The sequence below is a fragment of the Chamaea fasciata genome, unplaced genomic scaffold, assembly GCF_029207755.1.
Source record: "Chamaea fasciata isolate MVZ Bird 193981 ecotype frontalis unplaced genomic scaffold, bChaFas1.0.hap1 SCAF_12, whole genome shotgun sequence".
NCBI classification, from domain to species: domain Eukaryota; kingdom Metazoa; phylum Chordata; class Aves; order Passeriformes; family Sylviidae; genus Chamaea; species Chamaea fasciata.
In genome coordinates this window covers 15,933,232-15,950,841 of record NW_027094097.1, presented here as the reverse complement: position 1 = coordinate 15,950,841, position 17,610 = coordinate 15,933,232, and the positions used below count along the sequence as shown (strand labels likewise).

The window sequence follows — 17,610 nt, the reverse complement described above, 5'->3', positions numbered from 1 at the left end:
GGAACACGTGTTTCAGGATTAGTGTTATTATGAAATATAAACAAGATAACACACAAACAAGATAAACAAACACTAGTGATCAGCCAGAAGTCCAACACACTCATTTCCCCACACCAACCCTCACTTAAATAAAAGTTAATCAGTTATTAGACACTATCTACAGTAAACTTCCAAATCTCTTATCTTCCCCCAAAATATCTCACCTAGACAAGCCCAGCTTCACAAATTCTCCTCCCAAAATCAAGGACAAACAAGGATAGGCAGATTTACAAAAAGTGTTTTAAGTGTCAAATTTCTTCAACTGCCCTTTATCCGATTATCCTGCCTTTATAATCTCTCATCTGAGATCAGCTGCTTGGAACTTTGATCTTCCTGCCAGTTGTACTGACAGTCCAGAAAATTCTATTTCACATGGTTATACGGACCAGAACCACACCAAACATGGGATTAGGACCCAGCAACACAGCACTTGGAATTGCGAAAGAGAAGATTCTGTTGTATACTACTTGAACCTGCACAAAACATTCTGACTTTATATATTAGTAAAAAAATAATCAAGAAATTAGGAAGGATTTTTTTCCTTGTGAGGGTGGGGAAACCCTGGCACAGGATGCCCAGAGCAGCTGTGGCTGACCCTGGATCCCTGGAAGTGTCCCAGGCCAGGCTGGACAGGGCTTGGAGCAGCCTGGGCTAGCAGAAGGTGTCCCTGCCCATGGCTGAGGGTGGGACCGGATGAGTTTTAAGGTCCCTTTCAACCCAAACCACCCCAGGATTCTCTGGAATTAGGTCATTTTAAGTTAAAGCAGCTGCACAAAAGGTGTCTGTGGCAGGGCTGGACACAAGACCACCAGACCACACAAAATACGCCCCTGGGTCAACACAGGCCTGGATCAGTCCCAGCAGCTGGTGACAGGATCTCTGTCTTCGAGGGGGAGAGGAGAGGCCTTGGACAGATTTAGGAAAAATAACACTGAGAAGGTACAAAAACCAGCATGTGAAACTGATGTGGTGATGCTGCAGTAGGAATGCTAAAGGCTGGTGGTTCATGATGGCAAACCAAATACTACAGGGTCCTTCACCTCATTTCGCTCACTTCCCCCCAGTGCACACACACAGCTGCCCTTTTCTGGGAATGATTCTGGATTTCTGCACACAACCTAAGCAGGCTGAGTTACAGTCCTGGGCCTACAGCAGTCTGAGTGCTCAGCCTTCTCCCATCCCCACCAGCAGCAAATACTCTGGGATTCCTCACCCACCCTCATCCTCACAGCACCAAGGGACCTGTCAGGAACACAGCACACCTTGTGACCTGCGACATCACGTTCCTCCTCACTCACTGACATGCTGCGATTCCATTCCAACTTTATTCTTAGAACAGAGCAGTTAAGCTTACAGGGCAAAGAGAACACGACACAACTGCTTCCTGTGTGGGAATGCTGAGACAACTCCAAGATTCTGTGAGGAGTCACAGCAGCTTGGACACGTCCCATACAAAGCCCTGCTTTTCCCAAAGAGCAGGTAATGCCAGTATGGAGAGTGCTCTCCCTCTTCATTGAAAAAGTTTGCTGTAAAGCAGAAAACCAAATACCACAAGGATCCACTATTCCTTTAAATGCAGCACCTTCTTCTTCTGGGCCATGAATCCTCCATGACTGTCTGGCTGCAGCTCCACAGACATTTCAGCTGCAGAGACTAAAAACTAGTGATTTCTAGAGATTTAGTGCCCCGTTATCTCAGGCTGTGCTAGTACTGGCTCAGGGTGTTACAGGACTTCTCTGTTCTCAAACTTTTGGGACACAAATTCAATTGAGATCCTTCTGGTTGGTTGACCAAATTGCTGCCACTTGTAACTCAGCACTTGGGGATGCTGGGAGCATAGAGACAAGGAAAAGAGCAGAAAATAGCCAATTCCAATGTTTAAAACAACAGCAGCTCATCCACGAGGAATGCAGACATCCTCACTTTCCCAGGACCTCCAAACAGTTCAAACATTATAGAACCTTCCTTACATACAGCAAAGATACCCCTAAGCTTTGCTATTCCACAGCAAAAGCCAAGCCATGTTATCTGGAACGGCCACAGCTGGAAGCCAAGCCACAAACCTTAGAGAGAAGTTTGCTCTGTCCTGCAGGCAAGTGAGACCATAACTAATGCAGAGGGTCCTGCCTGCAGCTCCAACTCCACCATTCTCCAGGTTGTTCCCAGGCCCAGCCTGGAGGAGGCTGTTGGGGCCCCAGCTCACCTGTGTCTGTTCCACCACTGTGACCTGCTCCTGGGACTTCACCCCCTGTAATGCCAGGGGCTCCTCCAGCAGCATCCCTTCAATCCCCACCCCAGGACTAACAGGTAATGACAGGCTTCCTGCTCCAAGGAAATCACACGGACAGCAAGATCAATACATGGGAGAAGATGAGAACCACATGAATTATCAGCCCTAGCAGCAGAGATGGGGCATTTTCCACTTGTTGCTGACATTTTTTGCCCTGAAGGAAAGGTACATCCTGGAAATCCCTTACCACTTCCATGACCTCATGAACAGCAGCCAAGTTAATCCCTGTCTTTTAATAAGCTCCCTGCACTGAATGGCTGCCCATATCCCCACTGATACTCGTCTCCTCAACATGGTTTAATACCCGCACAGATTTGGCTGCTTCTTCCAAAGCCATTTCCTTGCTGCAGCACATGACAGTCACACCAGAGATTAGACAAAACCTTGGTGTCCTCCTCTAATCAGCTGGCGGCATCAGAGCAGAAATCTCTTCTAATGATGTTCACTAAGCTGATCAAAAAAACAAGCAAGCAAACAGGCCAAGAGAGTTGTTTATATGGAACTGAGATTAAAAAACAATTAGAAATCATGAAGCAGCAAGTAGCCTCTGCTACACAGGGGAAGTCAGTGAAGTGAAGTGAGCACACGTGCTCAGCAAATCAAAGAAACTATAAAGGAAAAATAACAGTGTCCATATTCCACCTCATCCCCTGCTAGGGATGCAAATTCAGTTTCAGAGCAGCCACATACACATAAAGGTCCTATGATGCTAATCTAAGAGAGTTTTGGGCTCCAAATGACAGCTTGTCACTCCTCACTCCAAAGGCCATTGCATTTTAACAAAACAATACATGTGACTAAACATATTTCAGAAACTTTTGTGGGTAAGGGATGCTAAAACCAGAATCTACTCTAGGCTTAAAAAATCCAGGCCTCTGCCAGAAGACCTTGTGGTTGGTTTATCTGTTTATCCTGAAGTTCAGTTCTACTCACAATTTCAGTGTCCCTGATAACCAAAATGGCTTAGTGGTTGAGCTTATTGGAGGACACTGATTCCACCACAATATCTTAGTTCACAGAGTTTTTCAAGAATGATGAAGGACTGGGGGAGCTCTAAATATTCAAAATCCACTCAAAACTTCACTTTGTTAAAAGACATTCGTATCACATGACCCTCAGGGATTTTTCTGTACACAAAAGCTTGGGTGTGGGAAGACTTTGAAGCAGATTATTTTGGCCATCAGGAAGAGCCTGTAAGAGCCAGCTGAGGAACCCTCTGGATCTTCACCCCAAGATAAACAGGTTTTTGTGCAGACCCCAAGAACAGCATTGACTAAGTTTGGTTATTACAACACAGAGAGTTCACAGAATCCTGGGGTGGTTTGGGTGGCAAGAGACCTCAATGTACATCTCATTAAACCCCCAGCCACAGGCAGGGACACCTTCTGCTATCTCAGGTTCCTCCAAGCCCTGTCCAACCTGGCCTGGGACACTCTCAGGGTTCCAGGGGCAGCCACAGCTGCTCTGGGCACCCTGTGCCAGGACCTCCCCACTCCCACAGGGCAGAATTTCTTCCCAACATCCCAACAGAATTCCTAACAGAATTAAGGACAGATTTCAGAAAACTTAGGCCACCCCACTGGAGACAGTTCACATCTCACAGCATGACTGCTCTCCCTTCCTCAAGGCTAAACCTGGAGAAGTAACCTCAGGACCCACTGGAGTAACTCCTGCAGTGAAAATACAACAGTTCAGAACCTTTTGGTCTTTGAGTGAGCAGACAAAACTGTTCCTCCAGCTGCTCTGAGACTGCACACCCATAACCCTGACACGGAATGACAGGGAATCTGTCCCCAGCCCACGGAATGTTTTAGGCATTGAGATGGAAATGTTGATAACAGGGACCGGCACAGGCACCGGCACAGGGACAGCGTGGATAGAAGCCAAAGAAGGATAACAAGGATTCAGTAAGAAGCTCAACAGAGGAAGCTCTGAGAGTCTGAAAAAGGAAACTAGGAGAGAGACAAAGCTCAGTGCGTAAACCAGAACAGAAACAGACCGAGACAGGCACAGTCCAGACAGATCAGTGGCCACTAAAGCACTTCCTACTTCAGTGCCGAGGGTTTGTTGTCGTTGAGGTTTGGGCTTTCTCCTTTTCTTTTTGTTTGGCTGGTACTCCTTGGGAGATCCAAACTCTCACCTGCAGAAGTGAGAGTCACCCATGACAACTGCAGGCATGGCAGATCTGCTTAAGGGACAGCGGAGATTTTTATATTACGAAGTTACAAGAAAAAAGATTTAGTAGACTGAAAGAACACACAACAAAGAGTAAATAAGCTTTTGTTCTGCATTTCAGAACAATCAGTTTTGCTTCTCTTTTGACCTCTGTCAAAAGAGGATTTAGGACACATTACAGACTATCATACTCCTGCATTTCCTTACATCTTTGCAACTTCACTGTTTCAAATCACAAGCTTGGCAGCAGGGAAAACAAGACAAACAGTCCTGAAAACAGGTTAAGGTTTCACACAGAGCAAAAAGGAAGGACCCTGCTTGAGCATACACAGAATAGATAAAACACAGCAACTGTTCAAAGAATCACAGAATCACTAAGGTTGGGAAAGACCTTTAACACCAAGACCAACTGTTAACACAGCACTACCAAGTCCCACTAAACCACAGGAATACAAATTTCAATGGGATATTGGGAAAGAATTCTTCCCTGTGAGGGTGGGGAAGCTCTGGCACAGGGTGCCCAGAGAAGCCGTGGCTGCCCCATCATTCAAAGTGTCCAAGGCCAGGCTGGACAGGACTTGGATCTGGGACAGCAGAAGGTGTCCCTGCCCATGTCAGGGGTGGAACAGGATGAGCTTTAAGGTCCCTTCCCACCCAAACCATCCTAGGATTCTGTGACACTTGTGACCTTCCGTTACATACCTGCATGGCAAAAGCCAGAGAGCAAGAAGCAGCCCACAGGCAGTGAGGCTGAGCAGGAGGACAACAGACACTACATAATAGTCTTGATGCAGACACCCTATAATATTTCATGGCTACTGCTCTAATCACTCCTATTTTTTCAAGAGTTGAAGCTGAGTTGTAGTAAGATCATAACAACACAAAGCTCTCAATCCTATCTGTCTTACCCCAGTTCCAAATCCACCAGGTTATACTTACTAAAACATTGCTTTTATTTCATATTTTTGAGTATGTCTCAATACAATAAAAATTGAGCATACAACCTAAAATACGTAAAGACTAATTAGCATGTCCTTCCTAATTGCCCAAAGCTGCCCATGGATTTCCACACAGCTGTTCAGACGCAGGTCTGTCACCAGAGACTTGCCATGCTATCCTGACAGAGGAAATGAACTGCAGAGCACTGTTCCCTCTATCTGCCACACCACCCTCAGCATATCAGTGACACTGGAGCAGGGAAAGACTGGAAGCAGGTCTTCCCGCCAGCACTCCTGTTGTTGTCAGCCCTGGCAGGGCTAGATTGCTGCTACAGCAACAGTGGCAGGTTTTCAAAGAAACTGCAGTGTATACAAGGATGTTTTACACAGCCAAACAGAAAATCTTCCTTCCAGTTCCCCCTGGCTTCAGACAAAAGCAGCCAACCCTAAATCAACAGGCTTCACGCGCGTGGAGGGAAAGGCAGATGCCACGGGGCTGCCTGTGCTAGAAAACTTCAGCATGAAAAAGCTCATGTTGGTGCAGCTCCACTCTGAAGAAACCCCAGAGGATCCGAGTGCTCTGTGTAGCACTGGGCACTAAAATGCAAATCTTGCCTGCAAATGCTGCTGCTCCCTGAAATGCACATCATAGAGCGGCAGTGAAGGAGACAGAGGAGTTTTCTGAAAGGCTGTTGCTGTACAGAAAGATGACCAGTAATATATTATTAATGATTAAAGCCATTAACATTTGATCACAACTCTAATATCACAGAATTCCAGACTGGTTTGGGTGGAAAGTGACCTTAAAGCCCATCTCATTCCAACCTCCTGCCATGGACATGGACATCTTCCACTAGTCCAGGCTGTTCCAAGTCCCATCCAACCCAGCCTTGAACATTTCCACAATATCATTATTTCTTGTACTTAAAAATAAAAATTTAAGCTGAAAGTTGTTTCTTGTATTTTTTTAAAGGACAAGTATTACTACCAAAAATGGCAGTATGAAATAGGTAATTTTGCAAATAATTCACAACCAGCTCCTGCACTGTATCCCACCAACCTTCAGAAAAGTTGCTAATCTCAATATTCGGGATTCTGCACAGCAGGGTAGAGTTGAGAAATTAATCCTTTTAAAGTTGAATTTCAACAACTGACAAAGGCATGTGTTAGCTGAATTCTATTTATGGCATTCATCCAACTATCAAATAAAGCTTTCCTGGCCGTGTTTCAGTCATCCCCATTCACAGTTCAAAGAGGACTTTTACAAATGTAGACAGGCAGTATAAATCCCGGATCTTGTTTGCATCCATTTTTACACATCTCAGAATGAGAGAACAACATTATTTAGGAATTGTCACTTCAAGGAACAGACCAGTAATGACCTACTGAGACATCTATCCTGGGCAGCTGGAAACTCCAGAAAAAAACCAAAGAACATAAAAATACTCCTAAAACGCCACTGTGGAAATGGCAGAGCAGCAGGCAGGCTGACAGAGCAGGAGGCACATGAACACAGAATCATGGAATCACAGAATCCCAGACTGGCTGAACTCGGAAGGACCTTAAAGCTCACCTCATTCCACCCTTTGCCATGGGCAGGGACACCTTCCACTGTCCCAGCCTGCTCCAAGCCCCATCCAACCTGGCCTTGAAATGTTTAAAGAAACCCAAATACCAAGCGATCAAAGAACATCAGTAATAGCTATTTATCAACCCCTTTAAAACACCTGTGTTGTTTCAAAAATCAAAGTTCACCAGAAACAGAGGTAATCAGGCAGTTCCTTAGGTGCAATGCACCACTCAAATTCAGGGACACACAGAATCCACCTGACCTGCCGTTTACTGCTGTTCCACAGCATGTCTCAGCCTTTACAGGTTTGCACCATTTTTTCTGATGGGCTTATTTTTGTCATCTCTTACATTTGCTGAAAGCAAGAAAGGCGACAGCAGCAATGAAAGACACAGGATTCTTTCTTTTGAGGCTGTACCACGTGTAAGGTGAAGAATATAAGGTGTTCTGACAGACGTCCAACACTGTGTGGCCACCTCTTGGGTTCAGTATTTCATTACAAACCTGGATGTACAGGCTGTGCTCCTGAGACCTGACCTGTCCTGTAACGCTCAACACGACATTCCGCATCTCGACCCCACAAAGCAGCTCCACGCCTCCCTGCCTGTAGTCCCATTGAAAGGAATGTTCTTTCATCATCACCAAAACTGAGATATGGTTGTGCTTCCTACACCACCACTTTGCTTTCTGCTGCTAACTGTTTGATGATAAACACTGCTCTTCAAACCACGGACGATGTTCAACACAGAGCACTCCTGCCACAGTCACACAGAGCTCTGGTGAGAGTCTGACACCTCTAATGCTTCCAAGGGACCGACATGCTCAGGTAACCCTGTGACAACTACTGCACCTGGAAAAGATTCCTCAGGGAAATAAAGATGGAGAAGGCTCAGGAGGATCTTATCCATGTGTGGAAATTCCTGATGAGAAGCAATGAGAGGCTCCTCTCAGTGGTACCCCATGACAGGACAAGAGAGAATGGGCACCAATTAAAACACATTAAATTCCATCAGGATTATCTTATCCATGAAGACAGGCAAGCACTGGGCCAGGTTGCCCAGGATGGTTGTGGAGTCTCCATGAGGACAGTCAGACCCTGGGCACGGTCCCAGCACACGCTCCAGCACTGATTCCATGATCTCCAGAGGTCCCTGCCAGCCCCAAGGGCTGAGACTGAAAGCTGGCATTGCCTCCACAAGACTCACCCAGATCCTCTCCCACCACCAGAACATCTGACTGTTTTCAAAACTTTAACTTAAATCAGATTCCTGGGCTCTGCAGCATTTACTTTATTAAGAACTGTAATTATAAATTCCTCAGTAAATCTGCTTTAATAGGGATACACATTCCAAGGAAAGCTGCCTTTTTTCCTCCCTAAGAAACAAAACATACTCAAATATTAGCAGCAAACCTCCTCATTCCTAAACTGAAAAGAGTAAACTTTAAATGAAAAACAAGTATTTCTTCACCATATATACAACCAGACTGTGGGATTTCTTGCTGAGTCCAATAACACATCAAGAGTCAAAAAAGAACTGAGTTGAAGTCCCGATACTCCTATTCTGTCCCAAACAGTAGGGATTTACACACCTCCACGCTACAGGATCCTCGCTGCAAAGTCAGAAAACTGTCAGTTAACAGAAGCTCTGAACTCTGCAGCTGATTATTCCCCAATCGACCCCCAATGCTCCTATCCAAACTCACTGACTCCTCTGCTGAGTGAATCCATACACACAAAGAACATCAGGCCACCGCACAGTGAGGGACTCAAACAACTGCATGTAGGGTCGGTTTTTCTGAACAGGAATGGAAACTCCAACGTTTGAAAACTTTTTAGGACTGTCTTTAAATCTCTCTCTTCCGTATCTTCACCCTGTCTGGGCACTGACAGGAACCACTGTCCATCCTCCCTCTGTCTTCCAAACCTCCTGACCTTCAGCACAGCTCAACCTGCTTCTAGGATCAAAAACTTGTGTTTCTTCAGCACATCACATCAGTTCCATAAACTTTGTAAGGTGACCCCAAGTTCTTTCTAATTATTTACAAAGCAACCATAAAACCTTTCCAAATGCTGAAGGGACAAGTGATGGAAGGGAATGTAGAACAACTACAGAGTGTATTAATGTGAACAGCGACAACATTCCTCAGTCTGGTTAAGTGATATTCACCTCACAGATGCCTCACAGCTACACAGTGTAGTAAAATACCACACCTGAAGTTGGACATTTACATTTTAAACACTACTGAAGCATTGCTTGCTTTGCCAACAGCAGTTACTGGAGGTTTTACTGCATGTCCATGAGCAGTTATTGTATTACTATTACTACACAGTTTAAAGTTGGATTTGAGAGTTTGTTCAAAGCTGGATCTGAGAGTTTGTTTCAGACAGGTCCTAAAACAATTGCTAATGACAAACTGGCCTGACTGTTCAACCTCATCAGTTGACTCTCTACATACCCACCAGACAACACACGTGGTGACTGCAGAGACATGACCACACACCTTACCTCACCTGCACTTTGGCCTCTCACCAACTCCTGCTGGCATTCAACAGCACTTCCACACTTCAAAATTAGTTCAGACCATTGCCTTTTGGTAAAAAATGAAGATTTCTCTTTCATTTTCACCATCCCTGGAAGTGTTCAAGGACTGGCTGGACGTGGCACTCAGTGCTCTGGTCTGGTCAACAAGGTGGGGATCACCAAAAAGTTGGACTCAACCTTAGAGGTCTTTTACAAGCGAAATGATTCTGTGAAATACATTTCATATAAAACTACACAACCCACAACCTGTGTAACCAGCACGAAAGTCAGATAAAGCCTCCAGGATGTCAATCATTTTTTTGTTACAGATACCAAAAGGTAACTGTGCCATTGAAAACTTATAAATAAAGGTCAGATGCTCCATAAAGAAATGAAAAATCTTAATCTACACCCTCAGAAACGTAAGATGAGAAAATTCTACTTCTTGACAACACTAATCTGCAGTACAGAATCACAGAACCATGGAACGATTTGGGCTGGAAGGAACCAAAAGCTCATCTCATTCCACACCCTGCCATGGGCAGGGACACCTTCCAATAGACCAGGTCACTCCAAGCCTTGTCCAACCTGGCCCTGGACACTTGAAGGAACAAAAGAATTGGGCAATGTATGGACATTTTCTAACTGAAAAACTACAACTTTCAGAGAAGGACAAAGTATCTGAAACAAGTAAAACTGACAAAGAATCCAACTAGTCTTAGAAGCAAAGAACCACACATTTCTCCATGGAAAGGGCTGCCCAGGGCCCTGGGGGAGTCCCCATCCCTGGAAGTGTTCAAAAACTGTGTGGATGTGACACGTGAGGACACTGTGAGTGGCGAACACGGAGGTGCTGGCCTGACACTTCGGCTTGGGGATCTTAAAGGTCTTTTCCAACCTCAACCATTCCATGATTTACACTTGGGTACAAACAGAGAAGCACTGGGGAAGCCAAGGCAGGAGCAACCTCATACTACTTCACCACCACCTGTGGCAGGGAGCCTCTGTGGTGTCCTGCCCAGCTCTCCAAGCTCCAGAAGCAGATTCCCAAACCAATTCCCAGAAAGCAGCCCCAGCAGGAATCCTGCCTGTCCAGGTCTCGACACAAGAGCACAGGCACGGCAAATGCTACAGAAGGCACAATGCAAGGAGCATTTCTTCCCATGGCAGAGCCAGTTCAGCAGTTTTAGCTCATCTGCTCCCACCTCCACCACTCGATCCCGGTGCTCCAGAGCCCTCCTTTCCTGCCGTGACACCACTCCTTGTGCAGCTGCACAGCAACTAGACCAGGAAGCAGAACAATGTGAGAAAATCCGATCAGAAGTACAATATCCCCATTCTAGATCAGTTTCCCAATCCCATTCATCTCCCAACCACAAACAACAATTGTGCTGGCACGATTCAGAGCACAGTCCACGGGTGAGAACAGACGGTGAGGAGAAGGGGCTGTTCAGACAGCTCTGCCACCGGAATATTCAAATTACACCCCGGAAAGCTGTGAATTCAAAGTCCTCCCCCTACCCCCAGCATCACACAATCATCTTGCAGCAACACATTCCAGGGTTTTGTTTCGAAAGCCAATAAGGAGGAAGATTCCAAGGAGGAAAGGACATTTACGAGGCTGACGCACAAGTTAAGGAACTTTGGTTGAATCCATTTTGGTTAAGCCAGAATGTCCCGGGGGCAGCTGGAAGAGCTGCGGGAGGTGGATGTAGGGATCCATCCCTCACGGAACACTCAGCACAGCTCACCCACCGTGGCACCTTCTATCAGCTACAAAAAGAAGATAAAAATTGCTGCAAAAAGAAGCCAAGTCTGATTTCTATTCCTAAAACCCGCTAGTACTAGTTCTAAAGTTCTAAGCTATTTTTATAAAGCATCTTTTCCATCCCTTTTCGATAATTTAGTCACTGCCTTATTAGAGTTATCCTTGGGATCACAGGAAGAAAAGAGCTCTGGTAGGGAAAAAGAAAAATCACCAAACCCCACGTTTTGTATCACAGTTCCCAGCAAACACAAGTGGATTACAGTCAGTTCACATTTACGCATGAAGAGCGTTTGAGTTTTGGTTATATGACATTTTTAGGGCAAAAGAGCTATTTATCAGACTACTAACATTCTTCTTGTTGCTACCAAATTCCAGGAAGTCTCTCAGTTTTACAGAAACTCCATTGTGGAAAGCAAAATCCGGGACATGAAAAAAACCCTCATAACTGCACTTGCTGCAGTGCAAAAATGCCATTTTATTAGTACACACACATTATTGGGTAACTTAAAGTAAATGTATTAGCTAAATTAATCCCATTTTTAATCAGATTTGGTACCTGACATCTGATGAACTGCTTTAATTACAGGTTTTCACCTCTGCCTGTTGCCAATGAAGAGCCAACTTTATTCTATTTGAATGCTGCAGATGATATTCAACCACAGGACAACCAGCCTCGAGGTTTTAGGTTTTATGCTCCAGTGATTTTTCTACTACATTACTAATCTGTATGCACATTTGGGTTGGTTTATTCCAAAAAGGACAGTGTGTTACGTAAAGATGGGAAAGAAACATACTACAGCCTAAATACTTTCAGCATGAAGTGATGCATTCTTTTAATATCTCTATTAACTTCTTAGTAGGAGATGCCATCCTTCTGCAATGGTTACAAAGCATTTCTTGACTGACTATACATTATTTAATATTGACTATACATTAAAATAGTGGTTTTAGTCCTTGACACAAGTCAGCTCCTCAGGGTCTGTGGGATGAGCTCCAGCAACAGGCCTTGGAGTCCACACTTCCCATGTCTTTCACTTTTAACAGCTACAACCAATATATAAAATATTTAGAGATCCTATCACAGAGGCCTTCAAGTTTAGTGGAGTTTCACTATCGTTTCAAGCAAATATAAGCTGCTGAAAGAACTAGTCCCACCTTTCCCCAAGGCCAGTTTCTACACGTCCCTTCCTTGAGTCAGCACAAGCCATTCATGAAGACCTACAGCAAGCACAAGACACTCACCCCATTAAAAACCAACATTTCTCCTCCCCTTTTCCTTTGGGAAAGAATAAGGGAGAAGCTGAGTTAATTTTAACATGATCAGCTCCCAGTCCAGCTCACTGTGGCCACGTCAGAGTTGGCGCGAGCAGAGCCACAAGGAAAAGAGGAGCACACAACTGCCTGAACTGTGCACGTGGGAATTCATTCTGGCTGCAGCTGCTCGTGGATATACACCTACAGGGGAAAAAACTGGAATATGAAGTATTTAGATACGCAAAGAAAATACTCCCTTTCCCAAGATACGCATAAACGAAAAGAAATTGCTCGAATGACTTATCGGAGCAGAGTTTACATTATCGACTCACACTGCGGGCTGAGTTTATATTACCCACTCACACTCACCTGAGGTGTGGGGGCTTTCAGAGTTTTGTTTAACTTTTTTTTATGAGAATATGAAAACAAAACTCTTAACTGAGATGGTGGTGCAAGCCAAAACGTTTAACACATGGTGCGGGGACGGGCTGATGACATAACTCCGCCTGTCCAGAGAAGGGGAGAAAATACACCCCCCCAAAAAAAATCTTATTACTAAAATCTTCGGTTTCTGGGTTTCCAAACGTAACTATGCTTTTTTTTAATCACTGCAGGCAGACTCTGCCGCTTTAACTCCAACAAACCAAGTTTTCTGTGTCAGAAACCCCAGTAACTCTGCAGACGCCCCAACCTGAGCTGCTGTCAGAACCTCTGCCTGTGCTCCCCAGCTCCCACCGGGGATGGGAGGGCTCCCGAGGCCGGGATCGACAGCCACAAGCTCCCGGCGTGCTCAGGAATGCGATTCAGAGCAGAGGGGCTGGCCCCGGTTCAACCTGGGGCTGGATTCCACCCGCGGGGCGGCCGCGCGGCTAAAAGCAGAGCGGTTGTAAGAAACTACTGGCGCGAACACACCCTCATCATAAATGCATATTTGTGGTTCCCTCACTGTGTTCAGACCTTTCCCTTTATCTCATCAGTTGTACTTGTACCCTGAGCCAGAGCACTTGTCCACAGGATAAACTTATCTGTATCTATCTAGGAATAAAAAAAAAAAAAAAAAGGTAGGCTGGAGCGTGTTCTGATCAGTCAGAGAACCAGAAACGCCTTTTCCTAAATCCAGCTAAAATCATACCCACAATTGCTTCACTAGTCATCCTCAAGGAGTGTATTCATTGATTCTGAAGTTTACATTGCATTTCAGCTTATCATCTCCCTGATCTTTTGTTGTGACAAAATATGAAAGGCAAAACTTGCTTTAACCTCTTTATAACCCTTCTCTGCACTATACACCTCGGTCGTGGCATCTCGCTTGGATCAAGCAGCTCACTGTGACCACAACATCCTTCCCTCAACCTCTTCCAGCTCTGAACCCACATCTGTGCACCGGAAGAGAAATACACTCTTGATTAACGGGTTTGAGACTCTTTTCCAGCCTGAAACACTCAATCATTCCATTAAATACAAAAAAATAAGAGAGAATTCACAGTAAGACTGGGCAGTTCTAAAGTTCTGCTCAATGAACAAGTCCTTGAAGCAGTGTTGTGACTTACACAGAACCTTTTTATTTCCAATGTGTTACAAACTAACAACTCACGCTTCCCAAACTTCCAGTAGGATAAATCATAACTTCAATGGGGTTTATCACCTGTTTTTATAATTGAACTACCCTGTTCCAAAATACTCCTCCTACTGTCGGCACTAGGACTGAAACCAACTGGAACACATTGTGCTGAGTAACCAGAGAGCCTTGAGCACCTCTAGTAACATCCAAAAAAACCTTACAAGCTACCAGTGATAACTTTAAAGGGAGAGAGAATTACTCTGAGCAGTTTGAGAGCTTCCAATATGCACTTTTAATTCACTGAAGTCTTTTTATTTCCTATACCTCCATCTCTTACCAACACACAACTCGAAGTTAATGACCATGTTAAAGTCCTTAAAAAAATTAATTCTTTTCTGTAACAACATTAAACTGGTTTAAACCTTCACCTCAGGGTAATAATAGACTTGCCATCTATTTCGTCTTATGGCCTCAAAACTGCTCCCCTCACCAACTGTACTGTGGGCAGTAAGAAAACTGTTAACAGGTACTTCTAGTATCACAAACTAATAGTAGTGGATTTCAAGTCTTTTAAACGCGAGAAAATGAGTTTAAAACTCTGTAGTACGTAACACTAGTCCTGACGAACTTACCCATGTTCACGTGCATTTGTCAGAGCTCGAACTCGGTATTATGAAAACAGAAGTTAATTTAATTTACTTTTAAACCCACTTCATCCCTTCCTGGTCCGACTGCCCACGGACGATGCTGCCTTACCCCCGTGCACGGGGATAACGCCCGGAGATGCTCCGAGCTCCCGGCACCGGGATCCAGGACCCCCCCGCTTCCCGGGCTCTGTTTTTACTCCGAACCAGGGCATCCCGCCCCAAAAACCCGAGCCTTCTCCTTCCGCCGAACCGCCTTCCCGGGAGATCTTAATGAGCAGCTCTGGGGACCCCCACCCGCCCGCGCTCCCCGTTAGTTCCCGCTCCGGGCCGGAGCGTCTCCGTTCCCGGGGCCGGGCAGAGCCGGGGCCGGGGGGGACCCCGGGAGGGACCCCGGGCGGGCCGCAGCCCCCCGCCGCCGGCCCCGCCGCCGGAACCTGTCGGGACACATTCTTGCGGCGGCCGCGGCCGGGCCAGGAATGCGGCCGGGGGAGCCGGGGCGGCCCCGCGCGGCTCCGGGGCCCCTCCGGACGCGCATCCCGCGGCGGGGGCGGCGGGCGGGCGATGCCCCGCGGGGCCCGGGGCGGCCCGGAGCGCGGGCCCGGCGGTACCGGCGCTGCCTTCCCCCCCCCCCTCCCCCGCCCGCACAGCCCGCCGCGGGCACTCACCCTTGGAATAGAGCGACTTGGGGGACTCGAGGTCGAGGTCGGCGCTGAGCAGAGAGATGAAGTCCGAGGGCATCGCAGCTCCGCGGCCCGGCGGGGGCGAGGGGGCGGCGGGAGGAGGGGGGGGCCGGGCCGGGGGGGGGGGGCGCGGCTGCCTCCGCCGCGCGCGGAGCGGAGCGGAGACACGGGCCGGGGGAGCGCGCGGTGCGCACGGCGGGGCCGCGGTCGGCGGGACGGGCGGGCGGTCGGGCCGGGGCTGCGGGAGCGGGCGGCGCTCGCAGGGCCGGTGTGCAGCGGAGCGCGCCCGACGCCGCTCCGAGCCCGCTGCGCCTGCGCGGGCCACGGGAGGGGCCGGCGGGGAACGGCGGCGGCGCGGCCGCTCTGCGCCTGCGTGAGGGGAGGACCGGGACCGGCGGGGGCGGAGCGGCCGCGCGTGCGCACGCGGGGGGGTGCGGGGGAAGAGTCTGGAAGGGGTGGGGGGGGTGCGATGGACCCTCAGGGAGCGCCCTGCACTGAGAGGAGCCCCCGGGAGCCGGGGGCCCGGGAGAGCCCTTCAAGGGCAGCCCCAGGATGGACTCTGAGCCCCCCGGGATGAGGGGGCCGGGCTGGTGCCTCAGGGGAGCCCTTTTGGGGAGCACCCCGGCGTGAGGGCGGCCGCGCTAGACCCTCGCGGGAGCCCCCGGGATGGTCTCTCATCTCACCTCTCTCCCGGGGTGAGGGCGGCAGCACCGGTTGCCCCCCGCTCCCGCGGCCAGGGCTGTGCCTCGGGGGGTGTGCCCGACCCTTCTCTCCAGGGGCTGGGGGTCGTGAGGACACTCCGCGGGTCAGGGCCGGCGGTGATACCACCAGAGCTCCATCCAGCTTCAGCGCTCTGCCATGGAAACCCACAAGGCAGAGCTGGCAAACCCACTGGCGGATCTTGTCCCAAAAAAAACAGCATTTCCGAATACCGTGAATATGCAAAAGCAGTGTCAACAGTGGGTTATCATTGACACGGATGGCAGCTGCCTTAAGAAACAAGTGACCCGCATGTGGGGAATCGGGAGAACGCGAGTACTGAGTTCTTGTGAGGGAGTTTGGGAGGCCCTTTCCCTGAAAGGTGTAAGAAGGGGGAGGAGGTGTGGAAAGGTGTCCCGCACAGACTTAAAATTACTTTTCCAAAGTGTCCAAAATCTGCTTTGAAAGTGGGGAAAGGATGGGAAAGCAAGAGGGGTTGTGTGTGAGTGGATGGAGGTGCCAGGCGAGTGCTTAAGCTGTGAAAAATGGAGGCGGAAGGAGCTGTGAACAGCTGCCGCGTGCCTCCGGCGCCGCACAGGGTCCAGTTTCCCTGGGACACCAAAAGGTTGGCTCCCGTCCCTCCTGCTGCCAGCTCCTTGCCAGTCCGCTCTCAGATCCCAACGAAACCTCCCTCTAAAAACACTCAGTGTCTTCCATGTGCTCCCTGCAGCCCAACAGCCAGTGAACAACCCTTGAGCCCCGTGCCCTGCCGGTCAGTCGGGCACTGTGGGATGGCCACACTGGTGTCACCAAGCACACGACCACAGCCCCACGCTTGTGACACCACTGAGTTGTTCCCTGGAGCGCCGGCACTCTGTTCTGCCATGCTACGCTGTTCTGCTGCATCCCCTGGCCCGCAGGGTGCCAGGCAGTGCCCGTGGTGTCAGGGTGGGACACGCGTGGTGTCCGTGTCTCACAGCCCTGGCAGAGCAGTGGCAGCTGCACAGTGCGTGGTTGGTGGCATTTGAAGTCGGTTTCTCTTTCATCCCAGACAAGCTGCTTTAATTCCTGGAGCTGTCCTGGCTTTTTGCCTCCTCCACCTGACTTCATTCATGGTGTGGCAGGAGGGCACACGACTCCAGTACATCTCTGGATTTCATCCCTGTCCATCAGCCATCACACCTGGTGACCAGCCCCTGCCCACGTGTGCCATGGCAGCCTCCAACACCCTTACCTGGGCAGTGACAGCCGGGATACAGCCATCCCAGCCCCCAGGAACACTCGGTCATGGCACACCACAGGTCTGCTGCTGTTTCAGGGTGTTCAGCACAGCTCACCCTCGCATTGTTCAAGCCAGGCACGAGTGTCCTCCCTAGTTAAAAGTCTTCCAAAAGGGTTTGCTGTGATCACTGAGACCCTCAGCAAAATGTCCAGGGATGGGGCAACCACAGCTTCCCTGGGCAACCT

The 17,610-nt window shown here is 48.4% G+C and overlaps 1 protein-coding gene across 3 annotated transcripts in view; it reads right to left on the bottom strand.

Moving 5' to 3' along the window:
* The window catches only part of NFAT5 (nuclear factor of activated T cells 5), a 55,828-nt gene extending 40,132 nt beyond the window's left edge, over window positions 1-15,696 (bottom strand). For 2 of the 3 annotated variants that reach the window (XM_066194812.1, XM_066194813.1), the window contains exon 1: window positions 15,430-15,619. In XM_066194812.1, coding sequence (XP_066050909.1) covers window positions 15,430-15,502 — 73 coding nt within the window. In that variant the 5' untranslated portion in view covers window positions 15,503-15,619. Of the gene's footprint in view, window positions 1-15,429 lie in introns of all 3 variants that reach the window. The other variant, XM_066194816.1, reaches the window with a different exon arrangement.
* Between the last annotated feature and the right edge of the window lie 1,914 nt (window positions 15,697-17,610).